Consider the following 27,610-nt stretch of genomic DNA (forward strand, 5'->3'; position numbering starts at 1 on the left):
AGAGTTGTAAACCTTGTCACATATGATGTGGTTGATGACCAGAAACTTATATTTAAAGTTTGAAGTAAACACCTTAAGAAATAAAGAACTTACAGTGAAAAAGCTGAAAATTTTAAATCAGAAATCTTGAAATCAGGCTATTTGTTGCCATAGCAACCAGAATTTTCAACATAGGAAGAAAAAAAAAAAATGTGCATAATCTCCAGACTGCCATCTACCTATATTTCAAGTTTCATAAAAATATTTTCAGTACTTTTTGAGTTATCACTGGATCCAGTTTATATGTTAAATTTGCCATATTTTCAAACTATTTGTTGCCATAGCAACCATAATTTTCAACATAGGAAGAAAAGAAAAAGATGTGCATAATCTCCAGACTGCGATCTATCCATATTTTAAGTTATATAAAAATATTTTCAGCACTTTTTGAGTTATTACTGGATCCAGTTTATGTGTTAAATTTGCCATATTTTCAGACTATTTGTTGCCATAGCAACCAGAATTTTCAACATAGGAAGAAAAGAAAAAAATGTGCATAATCTCCAGACTCCCTTTTACCCCTATTTCAAGTTTCATAAAAATATTTTCAGTACTTTTTGAGTCATCACTGGATCCAGTTTATGTGTTAAATTTGCCATATTTTCAGACTATTTGTTGCCATAGCAACCAGAATTTACAACATAGGAACAAAAGAAAAAGACGTGCATAATCTCCATACTGCCATCTATCCATATATCAAGTTTCATAAAAATATTTTTAGTACTTTTTGCGTTATCGCGGGATCCAGTTTTGTGAACGGACGGACTGACGGACTGACAGACGGACAGACAGACAGACGGACGGAGGGTAAACCTAAAGTCCCCTCCGGTTAAACCGGTAGGGGACTAATAAGGCCAAAAACAAAAATATGTTAAAGTGGCAGGGTGGCCGAGTGGCCAACTCGTCAGACTGGTAATCTGAGGTTTGCTGGTCGCGTGGGTTCAAACCTCGTCACTGGTAAGCCGTTGTTTCCGTGAGCAAGAAACTTACACAATTTGCTTAGTACTGGTTGGTTCCAGGAAAAGATTCGAGAGTGGTTCAATATGTTTATAGCTTCCAACACAATCGAACTAAAATAAATTAGTATATACTAAAAACTAGGACATTATGATACTAGAATAGGTTACGTACTCCTGTTCGAGACAACTAAAACACGTGTCCAATGGCGAACTTTTAACGACTTTTACTTATTATCTACTGATTATGCTTACATTTTTGCACCAACAGTGTCTTGGAAACCACGAATTTGATCTAGAAGTTGAAGGTCTTGCAAAGTTTCTCGATAATGTCACGTTTCCAGTCGTAAGCGCAAACACTGACGTCACAAATGAACCACGTCTAGCAGGAAAGTTCTCGAAATCTTGGACTACAACTATAGGTGGTGAAGAAATCGGCGTTGTTGGATATGTTACCACAGAAACTGCTCAAATCTCAAATGGGGGTAAGTTGTGTAAGACATTTTTAAGAGAAAACAATTGAATGACCCAATTGTTGTTATTTACGGCCGCGATTTCAGCACTGGTCGACGTTCTGTCCGACACACGGGCAAAATTTATCATCATTTTAAGTTCAGTTAAACAAAAGTGCATAGCATGATAAATTGGACCATATGCTTCATATATAAAGCAAATTTCTAACCTTGTAATGAGTTTTACAACTTTTATAAACATATCATGTTTTCTAAGACTCTTGATTGTTTTCATCTCAAGTTTCTTTTTGATAACATGGAATTCACATTACGTGCTTTAGAATAAAAACCTTTCTATCCATTATGAATAGAATCAGAAGAATTTTAAACTTTACAGTAACGATATCACTGTAACATTTCTTTATAGGATATTTTATCAAAGGAAATGTATTCAAGATATCAAAATGGTAAGAAATGCATAAAGCTTAGTGAAACCCGCGAACATGAATGTTGTATATAAACCGCCATATTGAATCCATTTGAAGAATTTGATGTGTTATCTAAATATAGAAACGAACTTTTTTAAAAACTGAAAATATTTGAAAAAATTAGTTGTATTGTTACTAAAGCACACATAAACACAAACTTATTTCTTAAAAAAACACAAATTAATAGTTTATAATAAAGAAGATTTAATTTAAACGACAAAAATATCATTGTTGTTATCGTCGTCGTCACCACCACCATCATCATCATCATCATCATCAACAACACTTCCACCACCACCACCGCCGCCATTATAATCATCATCACTATCATAAACATCATCATTAACATCGTCGTCGCCGTCGTCGTCATCATCATAATCATCACCATTGTCACCATCGTCGTCGTCGTTGTCAATATAAGTTAAACATCGTTTACGGACACAAATGATCTTATTTCATGTGTACATGTTCATTATATATTTTAAGAAAAGAAATTTATAATATAAAGATGCTGTCTAATTAATAAATTAATAAGTCAATTAATTTTGATGAAATTTTGATAAGTAAATGTTTTATTGATCCAATCATGTGTCTTTAAAATAGTAAAAACAGATGCAATGCTGTCCGCCGGGAGAATGGGGCGAGGGTTTTAAATGAAGATTTTATAGTTATAAGAAACTGCCTGTATGTTATTGACTTTTGATATACCCTCACAACATTTTGGCACTGTAAACCAAAGAGAAATACTGTCTTAATTTCAGGACCAAATGTGAAGTTCCATGACGTAATTACATCAGTCCAAGATGAAGTAGCCCTACTAAAAGTCCAAGGAATTAACAAGATAATTGCTCTTGGGCATGCAGGGATAGATATGGATAAACAAGTAGCTGCTATAGATGGTGTTGACCTGGCTATTGGTGGACATACTAACACATTCTTGTACAACGGTAAGTAAAATATGATATTTTCGGATTAACAAGTCAGTGTCTAAAATAAACTTTTATCATTTTATAAGTATATATCAGTAAAAAAGAACTTTTATCTTTCTTCTTTCTCCACTTCTTGCTATAGATGATGTTATATCTAAAAAAGCAGAGTATGTTCTATTCTGTTAAAGGATGTATTTTATCAATATGCGACAAGCTCTTGATTAAACAGAACGTCTTAAAAGATGAATTCAACGGTATAAGATAGATACTTCCTCTTCAACACCTTATTGTGCACTCGTTTTTAATAACTTACTATGTACACCTTAAAAACGACACATTCTCATACATGTTAGAAATATTACATTTTACAGATTGAATTATAAGCGGTATGATGAAGGTAAATCCTCGAATTTTTATATATTTTTTTCGGAAAATTAAAATGTTATCAATGCAGAAATATTTAGAATAATCCAAATTCTTTTAAATAATTGAAAACGCAATGTTCTCAATTTGGTCACGTACATCTACTAGTATATTATATAAACTTAGGGAATAAAGTGTCTGGACATTTTATTTTTACACATGCCGGCCTTTTGTTTACTTATGCTCACCATTTGCTTTCTTATATTAACTTCATTAACTTTTTTCCCAGTGTGCGCTTATCTTTGTAAATTATATGGGTTTTAGGTTATCAAGCATGCCTTAGAGACGACAGGTTAGATTAATCTAATTTTTTTCAGTAACTGTGTGTGGTTTATACATAAGTTTCAAGCCATTTTAATACTTCAAGGTGAGAAACCAGCTGGTGAAGATATAGAAGGACCGTATCCTATTGTTGTTGACCAGCCAGGTGGTGGTAAAGGACTTGTGGTTCAAGCCTACACCTTGGGCAAATACCTTGGTTACCTTAACCTGAAGTTTGACTCCAATGGCATAGTAACAAACTATTCGGGAAACCCTATCCTATTGGATTCTACAGTTTCAGAGGGTAAGTTATATACGTACATTATATTTGTACGAGGGTGAATCAATATGTAAAGCAAAATGTAGTATATGTTCTAATTTAGCTCGTGATTCGTGTGTTTGTATAAACTATGCTATGCTTCGAAGCATCTTGTTTCAAATGATACCAAGTTCATGTGTGAAGACAACCAAAAAATATCTTACACGAGTAATTTTATCTAAAATATGACTGGTTAACGCTCAGTTACAAGTGCTGAAATACGTGCTTACATAAAAGCTTAAGCACAACTAAGAAAATCTGCTATAAATGTTTATAATGATATTTGTAATAAATATGGCACCAATGAAGTTTCTTATACAACTGTTTCGGGGTAAATGCATAAATTTAAATGAGCACGAGTCAGGTAAAGATGTTAGTAAGGCTGGTAGAAAACGCTCCGTAGATGCTGACAAAACATTCATAAAGTTAAGCTAATTATTGACAAAGGTGTCAGACTTTCACTTACCCAGATATTAGTAGCCCATTTCGCATGGACATCAAAATGGCAACTTATATGATTTTTAAGAATCGCTTAAAAGTTATGCGAATAACTGCCAGATGGATACCCCATTTGCAAATATAAAACATATGGCCAGAAGAAGGAGCGAGTTAAATGCACCCAAAAATTACAGAAAAATGTTTCCTAATAATGACAGTTGGGGTTTTTCTACTACTGTGACAAGTGGGGAAAAGCTGGTTTCACTATTTTATGCCTGTTTGCATTTGAAACAATAAGATTTAGGCCACCAAATATGTTCGTTGATCATATATTGACAAACGATTGACAAGTCTCTAGAGAGTTATGTACGTTATTATTTTCAATACCCGTAGAGCTGTTGTCCTGTTTCTACAGGCTGTTCAGTCTCATTCAAGTATTATAGAGATAAAGTTCGTCTTTCGACTTGTATTTTCTGCATGAAAACGCTCCTGCACACACAGGAGCTACTGTGATTGTTTTTGTGTGTCTGTTTGTTTTTTGTTTGTTTGTTGTTGTTTTTTTCTAAAAAACGAGTAACTGTCCTTCAAACATTCATTGTATGGCTATAGGATAACATTATTTCGAAGGCTGCAATAGAAAATTAGAATTTTTTTGCCCTTTTTCTTAAATTTGTTGGTCATATGACATTTCATATTGGCCCATCCTCGTAAATTACTTTAAATTATTTAATAAATGTGTTTAGTAGTAAAAATATCAAGTTTTTAAATAAATATTAATTGTATTGATCTGGCAATATTGCTCCGTAAACATTTGGCTGCACAGCTCATGTTAAAATGTTAAAGCACAAAACAACGATGTGACTGAAGGGGTACACGTTGTAGGTAGCTTATTATAAAATTGTATGTTTGTTACGTCGCTTTCATTAGCTACCTGTTTATCTGTCTATTGTCCGACGCAAAACCTATATGCTATCTATATATTAACATGTTATCAATACAATATTTAAATTAATGTTGGTATGTGAAATTATATTTTACAATACAGTCCGACCCCGATTATTCGACAACCCTTTATTCGAATACCCGGCATTATTCGAAGTCGGCGGTCCCGTTTTTACCTCTATATATAAATGTATTTTACAGATGTGCGGATTTTACAGGAAATAAATGAATGGAGGAAGCCTGTAGAGAAACTGAATTCACTAACAGTCGGTTATTCTAATGCAATAATGGACGGTGAGAGGTTATCATGCAGACTTAAGGAATGTAATCTAGGTAAAAAGGCACTCTCATAATTTATATTCTTATATAATGTAACCATATAATTGATTTTGCTTTTACTCAAAACCAGTCTTGGTCTTCATCTAAATAATTCATAAATATCCTTGTTTGAGATTACATACTACAGAAAATCACCACCAAGCTAGCAGCTAGCAAAGAATTCAGAACCCTCTCAGAGATTTTTCAAAGAGCTAACTCCGTGCTAAAATCGTATTCAGACCCAGCTCTGAGATCGGTATTCAAAATTTAAAAAACAGCGTTCTGGTGAAATAAAGATATGTTTTAACATCTAGAGACCCTCCACTGTTCATTGAAAAGACATGATGGTATTATTTTTTTCACTCTCGCGGGCATTCAGATATCTCAATGCCAGTCTGGTCCATCTATTTTATGGGTCTACTGCCCGATTTGTGGTTTCTGAGATCCTCACAGGCTGCCAGGAAACCCGGTACGAATCATGATAATTACATATTTTACTTTAGTGTACATTCCTAGTCCATTGTATATGGCTGTGACTGTTTAATTATTTTTAATATTTATTTAAACGCTGACTGCTAGAGTGATAGTTGCCATTTTTAATAAATTTTTAACGAAGTAAGACCTTGCTCGAAATTCAAAGCAAGCCCGAAATTGATTGATATTTATATATGTATAAAACGATCTCGAACCAGGTAGAAGTACAAAGCTAGCTGGAAATTGAATTATAATGTTTATATTTTTAAATTTATGAATATATATTAATAACCATTTATATTACATTACATTATTTTATATTACTTTTATATTATCATTCAGGAAATCTTATGACAGACGGAATTGTAGACTACCACATGAATTTCAGTCACCCGGAATCTGACTGGGCGCCGGCTGCTATAGCTTTCTGGAACGGTGGTGGTATTAGATCATCTATTGATAAAGGTATAACTTAGATTTCATCAGATGTTTGTTTAGATTTGTTATTATAAAGAAAATTATCATTGACTTTTAAATTGCTTTAATTTTCATACAAATAAGGTTACTGTTAAGTCTATTTTCTGAGCAGGTGGAACGTAGATGTGTTTCGAAATTTCGAAATTTATATTAAAAACATAAAAGTATAACAAATCGTTTAACAAATAATAAGAAAAAATATAATATGTAGTTTAAACAATCATACATAGTTTTTCTTAATTAAAAATAATATAAGTAATATTAAAAACTTATTGTTCTATCTTAGGTACATTAAGAAAACTATTAGCAACGTTTGCCAAAAGAATCTATATTTGCAGGAGTAGTAAGTGCAGGAGAGATTTACAGCGTGTTACCATTTGGAAATGAGATAGATCTTATAACAGTGTCCGGTAAAAACCTCCGGGAACAGTTAGAACATTCCGTCGCAATATATAACCGGTCCGACCCATTCGGTGCCTTTTTTCAGATGTCGGGTAAGTACAAATAATAACTGCTGTATATATGATAAATATCATTTTAAAAAGTGTTTATCAAATCAATCAAATTAAATTTGATGCAATTTTAATTGACTCTTTAAATTTGTCAATGTTCTATTCCTAGTCCTATTCTCATAATATGTTACCTGTAACGTTTAGTTTATTATAAAGAGAGCTAAAATGCTTGTTAATTATTTCGGCTGATGTCTGTCTAATCTTGCAAGCAATACACTGTGTAATTATAACTAAAATCACAAGTCATTTGAATACGAGATGTATAATATTTTGTTGCATTTTTTTCTAGGACTTCGAGTTGTGTACAATATACAGAACACCGTCGGGAGCCGCGTTGTTTCGGCAGAAGCCAGATGTCTGAGTTGCGACATACCAAAATATTACCCTCTCCGAGATAGTGCAATGTACAACATATTTGTGTCGACTTTTATATTAAATGGAGGTGATGGATATAAATTTGAAGCTTTAAAACGACAACGTTTTAGTGAGTATAGTATATACATGACTATTCAAAATCTTTCTCCTTCATCTTGTGAAACGCTACCATTGCTAGTTGAAGATATTATTTTTTCTTTTGCAATGAAAAAGTGTTAGGACCATATAAATTAAGTTAGAGTCATTTTTCTGGAACTAACCGGTAATACTATCGTATGAGATCCTATCGTATGAGGCAATCTAGTGTTTTATCAAGATGAAGACACCTTTATTTGTTCAGGTTATTGTTCTCATTGCACCGTAAATTTGCATTATTGATTTTACTGCTTTAAATCCGTTACTCCGTGATAATTGTTATTTACTGCGATTCCTTATCAATATGTCCAGACATAACTTTACTCTGGTATGGGAATCACTGGTAACATTTGATGTTAAGAAAACCATTTTCGACCAAACACTACTAAACAAACTTCAGCTAGACGCTAAATTTAAACTCGCATATTATTTTATTTATAACAGATACATTAGACGCAACAACACTGATTGAGTACTTTAAGAAGCACAGTCCCGTATTTGCAGAGGTCCGGGGTAGAATCCGGTTCAGTATAGATTCTGTTTCAGCGTCGGGTACCCAGCATTTACCCACTATCATCTTCATAATTTCTTCATGTATTATCACATTTTTGTAAAAGTTTGTCGTTGTCATTTTTAAGCACATTAAATCTAAGAAATGAATAAATATCCTTTTGTAAAAACGGGAAAAATAGCACAGTGTAAACTAATCAATAGTAAATATAGTAAACTGTAAATAAAGTGTTATTTTAGCTTTTTTAAACTGTAACAAGTAACCAAAAATTAATTGAGACTTGATGGTAACAGGTATTTTTCACATGTGTGAAAATGTTCGAAAACCAGTTTTATAGTTGTAGCAGATGTCCCATTCGTGTTTAAATATTAAAACATTTTTGATAGAGTGTTTACAAGGGTATATCACGTTGAGGGACAGGATCTGACCCCATAACCCCATAACCTCTGTGCGTGAAACCTGTCCTGACATATAACAAAATTTTCAGTGGCTTGATTTTGACCTTGTGTAACTCCCGTTCTCCCTTCAACTTTTCTAATTCTTCAGCTTTCTTATGGATAAAAATTGGCCCCTCTTTCGTCCCGTTTGCCTGTACATTTTGCCATAATTCCTTTTCTTAGCGTGAACGTAAAATAAGTAACGGGACCTTAGGGAAATTCTGTAAATATCCATTGAAATTTTCATGGTTTAAAAAATACACTTGTCTTCAGGGCAAAGTTAGTCCTTTTTCATTATTATATATATCTTTACAAATGCTTTGTTAGTTTGAACAACTGTGTATATAATACTGCATTACCTCATTGAAAACAGATACTAATTAGTCCATTAAAAGATGGGATTTAAAGAATTTCTCGTTAGCATTGATACAAAGAACAAGAAATATATCCAAAACTGATAATATGATTTGCTTAAAACTAACTAATTAAGTCACGCAAACGAGTATTTTTAATACTTCTAATCCGATTCTGTCAAAATCCTCTTTGATAATATAAAGTAAAGTAAAGTTTCTCCAGATAAAACCAGAAATCAATTGTGTTTGCATGTTGAATATACTTCATACCTGCATGTCAAATAAAAGTCATTTTACGTTTGGAAAACCATTAGACGACTTACTTGTAAGACTTAAGTATTTCATGATTGTATAATGGATTTTAATACTGAACAGAGTGAGATTTAATAATTTATATGGATCCCGGGTTCACTTTGTAATTTTGCCTTCGAGTTATTTGCACGGACTAAGGTTTCTGTCAATGTTATATATTCCAACACGACCCGCCGAAAGTGTGTGTTATTTAAGAAATAATATATCCCATACTGTGATTTTATCGCTCAATAAAATCACTGTTTGGAGTTCGGATGCGAGGAATTATATAATGATGCGCATCCGAACGACAAACAGTGATTTTATCGCATTGGGCCTTTTGACTCGATTCTATGGAGAAAACTGCTTTATTTATTTTATTCCAGCATTAATGATCTGTCTAATTAAGCTTTCCTGTGTTAAAGTTTTTGATTCCCTATTAAGAGTCGAAGTTTGTTTGACAATCTGAACCGATCGAGAACGGTTTTCCCTCTCTGATCATATCTTACCTGTTTGGATTGCATATTTTAGGATAGTCTTTCATTTCATTTGCAACATTTTCTTTGTTCTTTTTAAAAGTAATACGTCATGAAGCCAATAGATTTCGATAAATTTGTTATATGTTACTAATTAATTAAAACTCTTTCACTCAGACAAAATGAACACTTTCTTTTTCGTGTGAATTTAAAACATAAGCTGTTTAGGCTGATTAAAAATTATCATCTGCAACACTGACTAAACCTTACAATGCAAATTAGCTGAAGTTGTAGTTCTTATCAAACTCCAAATCTGTGTTGTACGTTTTAAAACATATATCGGGGCAATTTATTACTATGTACGAGTTAAAGATTTTCATTTCCAAATTAATTATCCTTACTCGCGGCTTTAAACAATTCTGATATGAACATTTTCTGATTTACGTATAATCGTGATACTAAGTATGTAACATTTGCCGTAGCGGAGGTCCAAATTCGTGGTGAAAAACATTGACATATACATAAGTCCATGCGTGCTATTAGAAAAACAAATGCTGTATAAATTGTCAGTACGACTCAACGTTCAAAGCGTAAGTCTCAGGTGGCTCAGTATTGTAATTTAAGAACGCGAATTTAATGAGAAAATCTACTCAATATTCAGTCATGAAATTCTGAAAGCTCACAATTAAATCTAATGGTTTTCCAAAAACGCAAAGAGACTGTTTTCACATGCATTCATGAAATAATCTAAACATGCAAACATGAATAAATTCTGCTTTCAACTAGAGAGAATCGTTAAGTTTTGCAAAATAGGATTGATGTGTTTACTAAAGCCAGGATTCCCATCGGGTTAGAACTTTCTATTACTACAATGCATGGCTTATTTTCATTCTAAAAAAGAAAAAAAGTTTTAAGTAACGGAAATTAATGCTGCACATATTCTTCTAAAATCTCGCGAGACTTCATTTCAATCCCGTCCTTTAATGAATTTATTAGAGCCAGTGTTTGATAAGACAATAAAATTCCATACAAACAAAGTTGTTCTAACTAACAAAGCATCTGAATAAAAACAACTAAATGTAATTGATAATGAAATAAAACTTAATTTACATCGATGCGGGTGTCGTAAATGTATAAAAAAATATGTTCACATGCCGTACATTTCCTAACAAATATAATCATAATAACATTGTTTTACTAGCTTTACATTGTTCAAGAAGCAAATTGAACACAACTAGGACAAACGTTACAAAACAATGAGCAAAATCTTCTTCGTCCGGGGACATAAGTGAATAATATACAAAAATGTAAGATATATAAGATTCTTAATTATCTGCGGATGTTTCTGAATTCAAAATTTCATCATGTTCGAGTTAAGATGTTGAAACCGGTGCTAGGGGGTGTGGACGGTAACTTGCACTTTCCAGTACCGACCATGAACAGGCTCAATCAATCATACTCTATATTGATATTATAAAGCTAATAACCATGTAAAGGGGAGAATCATCGGACGTAATCGAAATATGGAAAGAAAAATAGTTGAAAGTCTCAGCTTAGAATAGATTGGGTTCGTTCACGAGTGATGGGAAGTGCAGCGTCTCAATCGCCGCCCCTCCCCGACACCGTCTTAAGTGATATTCAATCTTCTACACTTACAGTATTGGGATCAATGATCTTAATGAACCAGAAATTCATAACAACACTTACTGCTGTGAATATATAAAAACTCTAGGAAGGGAAGATCACTATTTTGTATGTTATTTTCCATTGCCAAAACAGGTTTAGATTTGTTACTTAGTTACTCGTTGGTACATGCGTTTTCTATTTTAAGTACACTTTCAGATACAAAAGAATAGTCACAGATTTCATAAACTATTAACATGAACTGCGGAACTATAGTCTAGTAGGAAAAATATTCGACTCTCAACCTAGGGATCATGAGCCCTATTGGCGTCACGGCCATGTTTCTTCATATGACACCAGTACTGGTTGATTTTGGGAAGTGGATTCGAAAGTGATAAAAAAAAGTTGCATGACGATCTGAATTAATATTTAAAAAGACATGATTTGGCCCCATTAGTCCTAAAATGCTTGTTAAAGGTGGTATATAAACAATACTGTTAAGTTATGAGTTAGTCCAAGAGATGGCGGGTTTTTATTGCAATTTACCGTATCACAAAAAGAATCATTTCCGTAATAAAGCATTTTGTTTGTAGTTTCTAAAAACCCATTTTATAAGTTACGCAGCTCGTGCAAAAGTACAAAAATTCAAGATGGCCGCCAATATGGCCGCCAAAAATTACAAAATACCATATAATATTTTGTTTCTTGAGTTTTTACATACGGATTTTGTACAAAGTAGTTTCAATTGCATAATATCAGATAAAATATGGCTCATTTATGATCCAATCAAGCAAAAATGGCAATTGTATGGCAAACTTTAAAATTATCACTATCAATTTACCAAAAAAAATGGTAAAAAATAGCATTTTTTGACAATGTGATGACTTTCGTTGTTTCGTATTTACACAATATAAACAAAAATGCATTTAAAGTGTGTGTATTTTATAAATTGAACATAGCTAGACAAGTTAAGCATAAAAAATCATTTTCTGGGCTTTTATGCCGTAAGAGTAGATCTGTAAAAGTGGGTGGGGTAATATTACCGAAAAAATAAAATTAAATTACAATGTTCCCAAAACTTGCCTTTACTTTATCATTTCAGTTAATATAGCAAATTGTGTTTTAATTGTATGTTCTTTATCATTTGAACATATTTTTATAAGTTAAGCATAAAAATTCAGTACCTGACGCATTTATAACAAAAGACTACAACTTCAAAAGCGGGTGGGGTAAAATAACCCCCAAGAAAGCGCGTTCAAAATTAATAAGCTCCTAAAACTTGCCCTTATTTTACAATTTTAGTGCAATAATAAGATATTAATTGAATTTTGCGGTAAGATATATTAATATGTAAAACATTTAAGAAGAAAAGAAACATCATGTCATAGCAACCTTTAAGATTATCACAATTAACCAAAAAATTAACAGGTAAATAAACACAGTTTTTGCATTTTGTTGCCTTTTAGTATATCTTTTTGACACAAAGTAGAAGAATTGTGCTACAGTTGTTTAAGCTGATTATAGCTGTATTAGTTTGGCATAAAAACCATTTCAAGAGAATGTATCACAGAGGGATAGAGTTAAAGAAATGGATCCAACAAAACATTTTCAAAATTAAAGTGATAATAGAACATGCTTTTACTTTTTAATATTTAATAGTCATTTTTTGCCATTTTCTGAAAATTATTATCAATAAATTATGTTAACGATGTACCTAGCATTTTTGGTTTTGGTAAAACTCTTTTATTGCAGATATTTTTGTGAGTGAAATCTACAAAATTCTTACTGAATATTTTTGAATAAAAAAGTTTGGAAAGCTGTTTGGAACGCCAGTTATAATGACGTTTTGTATTTATACTGTGTTTATCTATAGTGTATGGAGTAAACACTTATCATATCTTGTATGTGTGTACTCAAAAAGATGTTTTAAAAAGGCTGTATAGCAAATACAAGTATTTTCAAATTTCACTATATAAATTCTTCAACCAATTAAGAAAAAAATACATCATTTAAATGTTTTATTTATCATTATGAATTCACACAAAAATGTATAAAAACAACATACCAGTATTTTGGTAATTTTTATTTCATCTTTGTAACATAAAATAGATGTAAGTGTACTTTAATTGAAATTGTCGCAAGGCATGTGTCTTAAAAGAGTAGCACTAAAAAAGTGTGTGGGATAAAATTGAACTTAGACCTGAAGACATCACGGTGCTTATACAACATACTCTTATGGGCAGAAACAGTTTTTATTACGTTCTTTCTACAAAAAAAATTGTAATTTTATTAATTTTGATACATGCTCATAACACTTGTAATTGATTATGTTTTTCTTAAAGGCCCATTATGCCTCAGAAAAGCTTTTATCTTCCTTTCTCTAAAGTTTTTTTTTTTTAATTTTGGTATAGTTTTATGTTATCCATATCGTTACTCACTGGCCAATCACCTGAACTATTTTATCAGTTACATTTTGGTAATAAGTATAGTTGTTGTGAATTAGTATTTTGTATGTATGGAAGTTAAAATACTACTTTGCTTACATTTTACTACATTTACTACAAAGTATTTTAGATTTATCTTTATTTTATTCAGGTAACAAGCATCTTACATTCTCTCGAACCATTCTTTAATTTATTTGGATTTGAGGCATAGTGTGCCTTTGATAAGGGTAAGAAATTTTGAATCATAATTACAATTAAGGAAAAGTGCATTAAAAACATCAAAAGACACACTTATATATTAATCAAGAACCATGATGTCTGTGTAATGCATTTTGTGACAGTGTAGTTGTGAAATTTGATATAAACACATCATCATTTTTTAATTTGACAAAGGTAAGAAGTATTGTCATTTATAAAATTAGCAATCATATATGAATAAGGTTAGCAAAAGTTGTGAATGTTACTGCACACAAAACATCCAAATAGTTAAAACATGTTTAAGCTATCTATACTTGTCACAGAAATACATACATCTTGAAATTATGCACTTATACATTCTGTACTAAAGTCGATATAAAAGCAACAATTTTCACACAAAGCAACCGACCAGCATTTAGTTGTAATTTACATTTATAAGTACATAGTCGCTGTTTCCTTCAGATCCACTACCTATGTTATGTGTTGTCTCACTATTCAGCAGTAATAAAATTCAAATGTCAGTACTTTAGGAGTGTTTCAAAATCACACTGGGCACTGACTGTGTAGATGGCAAAAATGATGCATCAGCGCCTGACAGTTTGATCAATCTGGGATGTTATATTTTTGATCCATGGAAATCGTTCAGCACAACAACACTGCTGTGTTGCATAGTTTTAGTTTCTTCTTTTTTACTTTTTTCCCCGTTGTGTGGTTCTAGTATTCCTTTGTGAATACTGAATATCACCCTTAAGGATGTGTTGCCTGACTTAAGATTTCTCCTTTGGTGGCTTTTATCTGATATTAAGACTTCATAACCCTATTTTCAAAATTTCAATTATTTAGCTCAGCACAATTTTCATATTTAGGCTACACACATTATTTTACTTGGGTCCATACACTGTTTTTCATGGAGTGGCGCAATGGTTACATTGAAGATCCCTTGTTTACCGTCTTATGAACTTGTCTACGGATGTTTAAAATTTTAAGTTTCACTATTATAATTTCACTACATTTTTGTTTAAATACTGAATTTTGCTTGGAGAACGTTGTTAGAAGCTTGCATATATCACTGCTGTTCAAAAAATAGGCATAATCGAACCGAGCGTAAGTGTGCCATATTGTGTAATCTTAAAGCTTTCCGTTTTTCATTCTATTTGCTTGTACGATTTTGAGCATATTTATTCTAAACAATGCTAGTCTGGCATAAGTTACAGGTGTGAATATGCAACAATGTAATCCCTAAAGAACTTCCAATAAACAGTAAAATTGAAAATGTTGCAGGCATGGTTTGATTGAGCCTGTTCATGGATGGTACTGGATAGAACAAACTACTGTCCACACCCCCCAAGCACATTCTCAAGGATAATTCAACCTTTAGCATGAAATAGTAAAATTTGAATTTTGAAACATTCGCAGATGTGTTAATACGGAGGTCATCATGGAAAGCTCAATGTGACTTTTTACAGCCAGTACATTAAAAGTGGCGTATGGTCCCACAATTAACAGAATGTGTGTAGCCTAATGAGAAAACAATGGGCGAAACATACATTTGGCGTTCTATAACAAATGTTTTGGCCCACCATACCGGATTTCCTTGATAATTAAGTAGCAAATTTCTTAGCAAGTGACCCCTTTTTACCTCACATGATATTTGAATAAGCGATTAGAGATCTATTTTCAAAGAGAAATTTACTTTGTCGGAGGATCAAGCAAGTGACTCCTTGATTACTTATCTAATGCTCTCACATTGAACTAGGCAGGCATACTACAGATGGACATAACGATTGACTTAATTACATGGCTTATTAACCTTCTTTTGTTGTTGTTATCATGCCCTAAATCTATCTATGAAAATTGTACTTGCATTTTACCTGCATAGCAAGAAACCTAAGCTCTCAGATTATATTGTATACATTTGGAAACATTATCATAATTATAGTAGTGTTTACATCTTAAGGTCGTACAATATGAAATGGAGTGGTTGAAAGGAAATCAAATATTACCTGACATGATGCTTTATAAATGATGAAGATGATACTGGAGATCTGGAAGATAATGATGATGATGATGGTGATCCATTTAATAAGCAGCATGTTTACGCATAATATTTCCAAAATCTATCAAAGATTTACAAATTTATGTACAAATTATGACAATTGACAATTATGACCTTAACCTTTGAGCTCGAGACTTGATTATTTCTTGTTCGACCTTAAAATGCAACACATCTGTGCAACTCAGAATTGTTGACCAGACAAGAGTATCAACGCATGAAATGAAAAATTAGGGGTGACTTTAAGCAACACATCTTGTTTTAGCGTGATACACATCAGATCAATGTAAAAAAAAAGTTATGCATAATTGTAAAAAAAATCATCCATGAATGACAATGTCGTTGGAAAGACAACGCCATCTATTAATCATATGAATATGGAAGTACACGTGTGACTTGATTTTTGAATGTGACACATCGATATAATGTAAAAAAAAAAACATTTTTATTAAGTTATTTCAAAAATCCATCCAGGAATGACATAATTATTGACTTGACATGACCATCAGTGCACAATTTATGCAAAATACGCAAAGGTACGGACCACACTCAAAGTAAGGAATATGGAAGAAGGGATGGCACTGTACAAATAATAATTCCTCTCAACTTTTTGTAGGGGAGGGGCATACAATGCTGCTTTTATTTTAAGTATTGAAATTGACAGTTTTCTTTTGTGCAGAATGTATTAATGCATCTATACTTATATTAATATATGTATTTAAATTGTGTTTTAAGTTTAATTGATATGTCCATTAAGGCTTAAATACCTTTTGCTATCCACTATTGCAATTTTCTATGACTGTGATTTTATTCAGTATGATATTTGCACAACATTCATTAATAAACAATGACAATAGCCATTTCTCTTTTCTTTCATGTTAGATAATATAGTAGTCAAAGTTAAAATGATACTGATGATGTGTCAACCAAAACTAAAGTTTATATTAAAATGTAATGTGATCGAATATCCATTTTACAAATTTTGCTGGAAGAACATTATAAAAAAATCTTTTCAAAAAAGTATTTATCCATACAATTTTTTTGTTTTCAAATCATATGAAATGCCATCACATAACTGTTAAACATATATTATAGAACAAAAAAAGCAAGTTGATGAACATTATATTTAACGATTTAGGTGTTATTTTTCCCCCACCGAGTTTTAAAACTCTAAGATATATGACGTGTCAAGCTATAATCAACTGATAAAAAACAGACAACTATGACATAATTTCATTCTACGATATATCTTATGGCAACACAATCTCAAAAATGTGTTTTGGTTCCATTTTTTGTGATAATTTTAAATTGCGATGACATGATGTTTCTTTCTTCTTTAATGTAATACAATCTTTATATTTCTTATCACAAAATTCAATAAGATGATAAATACACTTAAATTGTAATGTAAAGGCAAGTTTTAGAAGCTTAATATTTTTGAACTTTTTTTTTCTTTTTTTCCTCTTTCTTTCTCGGTTATTTTACCCCACCCACTTTTGAAACTTTACTCATCTGTGATAAATGATCAGGTAATGAATTTTTATGCTTAACTTATCAAGAAATGTTCAAATAATAAATAACATGCAATTAAAACACAATTTACTATAAATTGAACTGAAATTATAATGTAAAGGCATGTTTTGGGAACATTGTAATTTTAAATATTTTTTTTCGGTAATTTTACCCCACCCACTTTTGAAGCTCTACTCTTACTTCATAAATGCTCAGATAATGATTTTTTATGCTTAACTTGTCTAGCTATGTTAAACTGATAAGATACACACAATTTCAATGCAATTCCATTTATATTGTGTAAATACGGAAAAACGAAAGTCATCATATTGTCGAAAAATGCTATTTTTTTACCACTTTTTGGTAAATTGATAGTGATAATTTTAAAGTTTGCCATATAATTGTCATTTTTGCTTGATTGAATCATAATATTAGCCGTATTTTACCTGATATTGTGCAATTAAAACTACATTGTACAAAATCTGTATGTAAAAAATCAAGAAACAAAAAATATATGGTATTTTGTAATTTTTGGCGGCCATATTGGTGGCCATCTTGAATTTTTGTACTTTTGCCCGAGCTGCGTAACTTAAGAAAAGGGTTTTAAGAAACTACAAACAATATACTTTATAACGGCAATGTTTCTTTTTGTGATACGGTAAATTGCAATAAAACCCCGCTATCTCTTGGACTAAGCAAGTTAAAAAGGAACACATTAACAAAAAGCAACTTCTACGTAAGCAAAACAAAATTTATTTATTCAACATTTTAGCACATTTTCAACAATATGATAAATAGCTCAAATATATATATTGATAACACAGATGATGATGATGATTATGATGATGAGGAAGATGATAAAGAAGATAGTGGTATATGATGATGGCAACGACGACAATAACGAATGAACGATGATGAAGAAGAAATGAGAAGAAGATTGCGAAGAAGATTATGACGACGATGACATCAGTGATGAATATTACTATTTTCAATTCAACAAATTCACAATGGTCAAATATAGATCATTCTTAAGATAATTAAAAGGCATTCCTTTATTGTCTTAGCACTTAGAATACGCATTGTTCTTTTTTTCATATTTGGTTCATTTGATTGTTTTAATTTGAATAGCTAAAGGAGAACATTTGTTGTCACCATTACTTCACGTCATACACGAAGACGGTTCCATCTTTTTAGTAAACATGTTTAATATAGGAAGTAAGTTAAAGTTTGCAAACAACCAATTTTCCATTCATTTATATCAATAATAAACGTGTTGCTAAGACCAAATACTACCGGTATTCCAAAGTAAGGTCACGGCTTTCTTAATTTATTACAAAGTACATTTCATTTAACAAGACATAAATTAGTTCGTGAGTACATAAACTAATTGTAAAACATTACATCAAAGTTGTATGACTAATTTTAAAGACATGTGAACCGTAAAATACTTCTAAAAACACTAAATTACGCACTTGTAAATAAATAAGATTAAAAGCAATTAGATTTAGCATAACGGTTTAAACCTTATATGAATTTTCTATAAACTTGTTCATAGATACTAAAACAATATTTAAAAAACTTAAATCTGTTAATTTAAGTGAATTTTCCAGATAAAACAATATTATAAAACTATAAATATGGAAGTTCGTCACATGAATCTAAAAGTTACAAAAGAAATATTGCAGATAATGAATTGAAATAAAATAAAAAACAAACAATAGTCAGCACAAATTTACACAAGAAGTATTAAGTATGTTTAAGTTGGCCCTTGAAATAAATGAACAACATTCGAATTCTCTTTAGCGGTCACACAAAATGATCCATTTGTTTCCATATGTTAATGCACAACAGTTGCTGTTCTTATTTCTTTTTTTTAAATCTTTATATTCATCGCATGAAAAAAGATCGTGTTTTTGATACCCTTGTTTTTGTTACCCTTGTCAATTTACACATAATAGTATATATATAAACTATATTCGTGTGAAATCACCCTCGATGGTTGAATATTTTTGATATTTCGCCGCTCAGCGTTTTTCAATGTTTATTTTCTTGGAAAATCGCCACTCCGCGTTCGTCAAGTTTCAAATTTTTTATATCAGCACTCCGCGTGTGTCATGTTATTATTACGTTGCTGCTCCGCGATCTTGAATTTACACGTCAACATTCAGAGGAAACAGACGCAAGCTTCGATATACTTTGTTTCTTGCTGGACTCCGAGCAGGAATCCCTGGAAGCTTTCTTCGTAGAGTGTAGAGAATATTTACTTTTGTATGAGCACATGAACATTTCTGCAAATGTCTGTCGGAATTTCTGACTCATAAAACAATAAATCATGAATATTATCGGGTAGCTTATGTATTTCAGAAGCAGAACAAAAACAACGCTGCTTCCAAGGTGATTGCGCATGACATCACCATTCGTGTGGGATTGGTATAAAGTAAAACTGACAGCAAATGGAATCTCTACCAACCAGATCATGCTAACAACGATGAAAATCATCCAACTCGTCATTCGTCTGCCGGATATTAATTTTGTCTTTGACACAAGTGGCTTTTCTTTCGAATCCTCTCTGTGGTCGCATGATTCATCCATCAGTATTTTCCGTTCAGTTTCTGTTTTCTTCAACTTGTACAAAAGTCCGAAGTCGGGAAAGGTTATAAGAAACCATGGCAGCAATGATGTGAAAATAATCTGAACCCATGTATGAAAGTTGCAGAAGGACTCCGACAAGTGGGTTCTTGTTTGCTGTAGGTGGCACGATACGATTGTCGTGTTGGGGTTCATCAGTGATGGTGCAGACAGCGGAATGAATGTGTATTCAAATATTGTCGGAGTATACGCTAGTGTTGACAAAATATATATTGCGACAATCGTTATGTACGTTCTGACCGGTGTTATGGTGGATTTTGCATGTAGAGGGCGCCATACCGAATAACAACGCATACACGCCAATGCGACAGTTGACCATAATGAAGCCATGTTACACAGAAGTGGAAAGACGTGAACGAGGTTGAAAAACGCCCTGCACCAAGCGAACGGAACAAAGTCCTCATAGAATCCAAGAGTGTAGAAATAAACAAAAGGAGCAACCGGAAATACTATTGCCAAGGTGTTGGATATAGCAATGCAGACGAGAAGAGTGTTTGCCGGTGATCGCATATGTCTCTTGAGTAATATCCACACCATGAAGAAGTTGGTGAACAATATGATGATTGCCAGGGGTGGGACTGCATACCCGAATACTGGAACAGCGTATTCCGGGTGAAACATTACATTGAGATGCTCAGGCTGTTGTTCCATGTCTGTTAGCGCTTAGTTGACGTCACGCCAAGAGAATTAGATTATCTGAAAATAAATGTAGAAAATTTTGTTACAATTTAGTTTTGTATAAAATTACTTAAACCGGCATAAATGTTCATTTCTGTGGCACACTATCTTTTGAAAGAAAGAGAAAATATATTGTATTGTACATATTGATCGGTCTAACGAACAACTATCGCAAAGATATTTCATTTGCCATTAACAAGATGTGTGCTTGTATTTGTTAATGATACTTTTATATGATAGTATGATAATATTTAATACTTAGCCTAACTAAGGTAGTTGACATGGGGTCACAATAGGAGATCTGATAAACAGCGCAACTTCAGCAGAATTTCCAGGGTCTTTAACGTAGGAAATTTCCTTTTGAAAGACCATGATCTTTATAACGATAAACTTTTAACCACGAAATCATAGTTTTAGCAAATTATTTACAATGAATTCAACCTCCTAGAGCAACATCTTACGACAAGAACAACAATCTGTGTCTGCAGAGGTCGAATTGTATTTAATTTATTTAACGAAAGAGGGCTGTTAAGGGAATGGGTGTGGTAGGGATGGTGTACAAGATCCACCTATGCTTCCGACAAAAAAGAGACTTTTTTATAGCAACGTTGTGTAGCACAATGTTGGGAGAGGTTCCAGATTCAATTCCCGGGCATGGGTGAAGTCATTTTGCATTATCTGTCATTAAAACAATAAAAAAGGTTCAAAATGCGTTTAGTTTTATTGTATTAGTTGCAGCTTATGCTGTAAACTTTGCTTTATTCCAAGTGATTTTATTTACCCATTGTTCTAGACAAAACAAACCAGCGCATTTCGGTTAAAGATAACAAATATATCACTTATTACAAAAATAATATTTCATGTGCATGTTGCTTAAGATAAATAAGAACATCTATTACGAAAAAATCACTCATTTTTAATTTTTTGTGTGTGTCTGCAATCATTTTTCAGGTCAGATGATTACAATTTTTGATATTAGACTAGTGTGGTAAATTTTATCTGCACCAGTGCAAAGGGCCTCCCAAATTGCAAACATTCAAATAAAATGACAAATTGTTTTAAAGTTTTGTACAATACTATACATATTACATATGATCAAGTTCTCAACCTGACAAACCATATTGGACGAGCGACAAGGCGAATACAGTATGTTTTTGTCGTCGAGTTCGGGCGAAATGCATCACCGTAATATAATGACCACTGACATATAACCATATTCTATGAAAAGTATCATACTTAGAGCAGGAATAGCTTCCTATTCACAAGTCCACTCTTTGATTTCTATATATCCATTTATAATGGTTGATTCAAACGTACAAGTATCTTATGCAAAGAAAGCATTATTGATACAATTCCGAGTGATACAATTCCGGGAGTTTCGGACCTTATAATGAATGCATTAATTTTTGTCCAGTGAGTCGTGCAAATACGGGACGCAGACCACGTACATTACAGGTACATTGTATATTTTACTGGTTTAAAGGGATTTTGGCTATTTAAGAGATAAAATCGATAGAGAAGTATAGTTATTTGAGATTATGTAATCTCGGATTTTAACGAGCAGTAAATAAAAAAACTGTCATAAATTTCCATTACTTTATTACGGTCAAGCAGACACTGTGAAAAATATTTTATTTTCTAAACTAGTGATCTTGACTATTTTCTTTAAGTCACCGATATCTAATCCATTTTATTTTTCTTTTATTAATTGAAAATTCTCAGTTATTACTTGCATTACGTAATGTTTGGGTTTAGGTGTATTTGCAATATTGCTACGGAAGCTTATTAGGGCCTCCACTTATCTAAAAAATTCACGTCATGTCAACTTGTTTCTTCTCGTTTTGACCAAATACATTCCATGAAGATGTTATGATTAATACGTAATACATAAAAATATTCTATGAAGACATTAAGATGTATACGTAAAACGTAGAAGTTTTTAATCATTGAAAAAAAACTTTGTTGAATTACGTGAGCTATTTGTCAATGCGAGTAACGTCTTTGAGTCTTACTAAATATTTCAGCAAAGTCGTGAAATCAAGAAGTTTCGACAGGATTTTTGTCGAAGAGACAAAAGCTTCAAGCAAATCGATAAAAATTCAGTTGCAATGCCTAAAAGCTTCTCATATTTGTTAGTAAATTTTATTGAGAAATGCAAAAACATCTTATCAATGTGAATAAAAATAAGTTGACTTGGTGCAAAACATCTCACCGACTGTAAGCCCTGATACGCTTCCGTATATTGCCTATATAGCCAGATCAATGAAAAGAAACGGTTTTCTTTAGCTTTCGACTTTTATCAGTAAAAAAAAAATAAAAAGAAGAAGTTTATATAACCGAAGCCTTGCTATATATCATTTTCTTTCTCGACAAAAATAATAACTTGATACAGTGACTAGTATGTAAATAGATAACGCCATGCTGTTCAATGGCCATTTTGATGATGAAGGTTTTATGAGAATGTTTTAAAATATGATAAGAAGAGAACAGAAGAATAAGTAGATCATCCTTGATTTTCCGACAGAATAAAACCTCAAACAGTTGCCTTCACAGGTGCTGCATTAAAAATGAATTACCGGTAGGCACTTAACACCGTATTACATTTTTACTTTCTTTGAGAAATATTCTTTAGATGTACAATTAGTGTAAAACTACTTTATATATAAAAAAGAAACAAGATGAATAAACTTCGTTTTAATAAAATAGTACGGAAGCTTATTAGGGCCTCCACTTTTCTAAAAGTTTCTCGTCATGTCTACATGTTTCTTCTCGTTTTGACAAAAGCATTTCATGAAGACGTTATGATTAATACGTAATACATAAAACATTCCATGAAGACGTTATGATTAATAAGTAATACGTAGAAGTTTTTAATCATTGCAAAAAATTTTTTGTTGAATTACGTGAGATATGTGTCAATGCGAGTAACGTCTTTGCGTCTTACTTAATATTTCAGCAAAGTCGTGAAATCACGAAGTTCCAACAGGATTTTTGTCAAAGAGACAAAAGCTTCAAGCATATCGAGAAAAATTCAGTCGAAAGCCTAAAAGTTTCTCATCTTTGTGAGTAAATTTTATTGAGAAATGCAAAAATATCTTATCAATTCGAATAAAAATAAGTCGACTTAGCGCAAAAACATATCATCAACTGTAGGCCCTGATAAGCTTCCGTAAAATAGAGATAATCTTGACTTCTTCTCTACCGCGTTAAATGTATCATGTTTCATTTTATTTATTTTATTTTGAATTATTTTAAATTATTTTTTTATTTAAATTTCTTGTTCGTAAACAGAACTTAACTTCGATAAAATCGTAATTTTAGTGATAAATAAAAAGTAAGCATTATTCGATTCGTTTATGAGAATATGACGCGAGATAAATGGAATTATTTTAATCAAAATACTTTTTTCGACATTATAAGCATCTATCTACGATGTATGTTTTTCAATCATACAAGCTAATGGAATAGTCATATATTATTTCTATAATAACAGTATAAGACTATAACCATAGTCATACATGTATATTATATCGGTTCCATAGATTATAACGGTTCCATAGAAAATAAGATATTCGCTTAAAAAGCAAATTAATAAATGAATACTCATCTAAAAGCATAGGCCGTATGTTGTTTGATTGAAGCATGTTTAACAATAATTATTAATGTAGGTACGCTTAAGTAAAGCGATTGTGTAGGATAAGTAAAATTGGAGGCAAAAGTTCACGAATCTTGTTTTCCTTAAACATTCATTAGCACACGCTGTTAACATGTAGATTTGAAATAGATATAGCCTTGTTTACATAGATAATGTATAATTTTGCCTAAGTGAAATACGCGCCGAGTGTGTATTTTAGTATGCAATCAATCTGTATTTCATGCATTGATTTCGTAAAATGAAAATAAAAACAAACAAATATAAACATGTTACGGTTTATAGCGGTTTTGAAGAAAGAACTGGTAACGTTTAAAATAAAGTCGAGTTGAATTATAAAATATCAACTGATATATAAAAAAATTCAAAACTGGAACAAGCATCGTCCCTTTTTTGATAATTAATCAGGAGAGAATTAGAAAAAATTTTAAATAAGAAAATCATGTAGAGTTTAGTTGAAGTTTAACGTTACTCAACGTCTGTGGAATTTCTGTATAAATACAAAATACATTATACATTCATATAAGTAAAACTGTATATACAGTTTAAAATTACAATCTAAGATTTTTTTTAAAAATATAAAAATTATTACTAAGATAATTTCAGTGATATTTGAAAACAAAATAAAACCTTCTAAAATTAACGCACAAAACTAGAAATAAGGAAGTATAAAATCATAAAAACTTACTGTAATGTTTTGTATATTTTGTCCTAAGATGTACAATACACATCACTATTCGCTTTCTTCTGAAAATTCCAAAAGTTGCGAGTTTTTATATATCCATCAACTATCAAAGTCACATCAGAATAAACGTGACATGCCATTCTGGCATTATAATAAACGACGACTAGAAGTTTCTACGCACCTTTCCGATACTGTTATCGACACAATATGGCGTCCAGTTCTTCTGCACTAAAAGAAAAATACGCAGCATTAAAGTTTGTTTTAGCTATGAGATATGATAATCGATTTAATAATACATGCAGTTATAAAGAAAAAAAATATTTATATAACAATTCAGAAAATGTAACATATTTACCGAACAATCGTACAAAATGTTGCATAATAAGACACAATTAATTTTTAAAAGTGCCGTTGACGCTAAAACATAATTTCTATTAGAAAAATTGGATTAAAAAGTGGACTTTATAAAACATTAAAATCATTTAAAACAAATCAGCATTAAAAACGCACAAACCCCACACTATACAAAGAACTTATTTGTATCCATGGAAACATGTAACGGAATAAAAATTTAAAAATATACCTAAAAATTACGTTTATTTCTTGGCAGCTGACTTCGAAGAATTAGATTTCTAATTACTGGATTCATTGTTAGAGGGTTTCGGTAAAATAAAGATCTTAAATGGAAAAAAAACTATTTTGTCCTAAGGATAAAATGTGAAACAAATATTTATATATTATAATCTCATTTGCTAAAAAACTTGTGGGCATATAAGAAGAGATTATTTGATAAGATTTCCTGATCGTTTTCACGAAATGTCATTTCACAAATAATAATCAAATAATGTTGCGCAATAAATCTCATTGCTATTTTATAAAATTGTTTCTACCCTTGATTACAATGATAGTTCTGACATTTTCCACCTTCGGAACTTTCTGGTCTTTTTGTCTTAACCTCACCCACCCCACCCCCCCCCCCCCCCCCAAAAAAAAAAAAAAATTTCAGACCTCTTTCCCCTCGGAAAATTTTTTGATCTTTATTTTTTCTGACATTTTCACCTCAGAAACTTTCTGGTCTTTTCATCCTTAAAAAACATTTTGGATTTTTTTCCTCGAAACATTCTCTAGTCCTTTTTGTTTTCTTAACCTCGCCCCAACTTTCTGTCCTCTTTCCCCTCGAAAACCTTCTGATCTACATGTGCATTTTCTTCTGGCATTTTCTCCTATGAAACTTTCTTGTCATTTCATCCTTAAAACATTTTGGACTTTTTTCTTCTTGAAACTTTCTAGTCCTGTAATATCTCTAGGAAACTTTCTGGCATTTTGTTCTTTACAAAAAACTGGGAAAGATATAACAAACGTCTTTTAAAGGCTCGCTATGTCCTAAAATGGTTTTATTTTATTTCTCTAAAGCTTTTTATTTTTGTTATCATATCACAGTTTTCAAAACATTACTCATTGGCTTATTACTTGATTTATATTTTGCTTCAGTTGCTTTTCAGCAATTAGTTTTAGTGACTTAATACTTTGTATGCAAGTCAAAATGCTGCCTTGTTTACATTTTGCTACTTTTATGACAAATAATTTCACTATCGGGGCTAATTTTTGCAAGTGATAAGCACCTAGCATATGCTAAAACCATTATTTAAATCCTATAAAACTCATGTTTCCCCTTTTTTAAGATGGATTTTTTATTCGTTTCTGAGGCTTAATGTGCCTTTAATGTAGTATATTGTTACCTTACTGGACAGTAAATTATCCCAAAATGTACATCGTACGGAAATAAATAGGAAACAACGGATGGCCGATCCGTCATATAGAAAACCAAAAATAGCTCGAGCCTATTCCTGGTTAATAGATGTTCAGTCGATTTCCTAATGTGTTTGAGCCAAGAAGTTGTCAATTCCCATTTATAACAAGCTAACTCTAACATACAAAAGTTTTAAATGACTACAACTTGTGCCGTAAAAATACTATTTAATCATTGAAGATATTAAATATTCTACTGTATTATTTTCTAGTTTTAGATGTTTGAAAAGGGCGCATGTCATGTAGTAGAAATAATTGTCTAGAAAGAAAAAAAAACGCACGAAAATATATAACAAGAAACGACGACAAAGGGTGGAACTATGGAAAGCCATGGCTGTCTGATATTGTTCTATTTCAATTTATTTAACCATTTGGATAATATATAAGTTCACTTCGACTATATATGACTTGAAAACACCTTCTTATTTAACCGGAATCCATTATATTAATCCACAGTTACAATATATGAAACCATACCGTCAGTGTATGAAACCGAGTTAGCAATATATAAGTTGATTTTCTCAATATATGATTCCAATTCTTCAATATATTGTACCAAAGTAGCCATGTATGGAACCAGATATCCTTATATGAAACCAAATTATCAATATATTAATTCATTTTTACAATATATGAAACCATTTTATTAATGTATGGAGCCGAAGTATCAATATATAAGTTGGTTATCACAATATATGATA

At 31.7% G+C, this 27,610-nt stretch overlaps 2 protein-coding genes across 2 annotated transcripts; one reads left to right on the top strand and one right to left on the bottom strand.

Annotated features, from left to right (window-relative positions):
- Positions 1 to 1,062: 1,062 nt before the first annotated feature.
- LOC132730377 (5'-nucleotidase-like) lies at positions 1,063 to 8,277 on the top strand. Its single transcript, XM_060716287.1, has 8 exons — positions 1,063 to 1,480; positions 2,697 to 2,882; positions 3,655 to 3,852; positions 5,449 to 5,580; positions 6,382 to 6,504; positions 6,855 to 7,010; positions 7,318 to 7,512; positions 7,983 to 8,277. Exons 1-8 carry the CDS (start codon positions 1,243 to 1,245, stop codon positions 8,150 to 8,152), a joined length of 1,398 nt encoding a protein of 465 aa, XP_060572270.1. The 5' UTR covers positions 1,063 to 1,242; the 3' UTR covers positions 8,153 to 8,277.
- A 9,896-nt stretch (positions 8,278 to 18,173) lies between these two features.
- LOC132730378 (sex peptide receptor-like) lies at positions 18,174 to 25,324 on the bottom strand. Its single transcript, XM_060716289.1, has 2 exons — positions 25,104 to 25,324; positions 18,174 to 20,781 (listed from the first exon to the last, which is right to left on the bottom strand). Exon 2 carries the CDS (start codon positions 20,734 to 20,736, stop codon positions 19,594 to 19,596), a length of 1,143 nt encoding a protein of 380 aa, XP_060572272.1. The 5' UTR covers positions 20,737 to 20,781; positions 25,104 to 25,324; the 3' UTR covers positions 18,174 to 19,593.
- Between the last annotated feature and the right edge of the window lie 2,286 nt (positions 25,325 to 27,610).

This window comes from Ruditapes philippinarum, unplaced genomic scaffold (assembly GCF_026571515.1).
Source record: "Ruditapes philippinarum isolate M1 unplaced genomic scaffold, ASM2657151v2 ctg2690_1_1_1_1, whole genome shotgun sequence".
NCBI classification, from domain to species: Eukaryota; Metazoa; Mollusca; class Bivalvia; order Venerida; family Veneridae; genus Ruditapes; species Ruditapes philippinarum.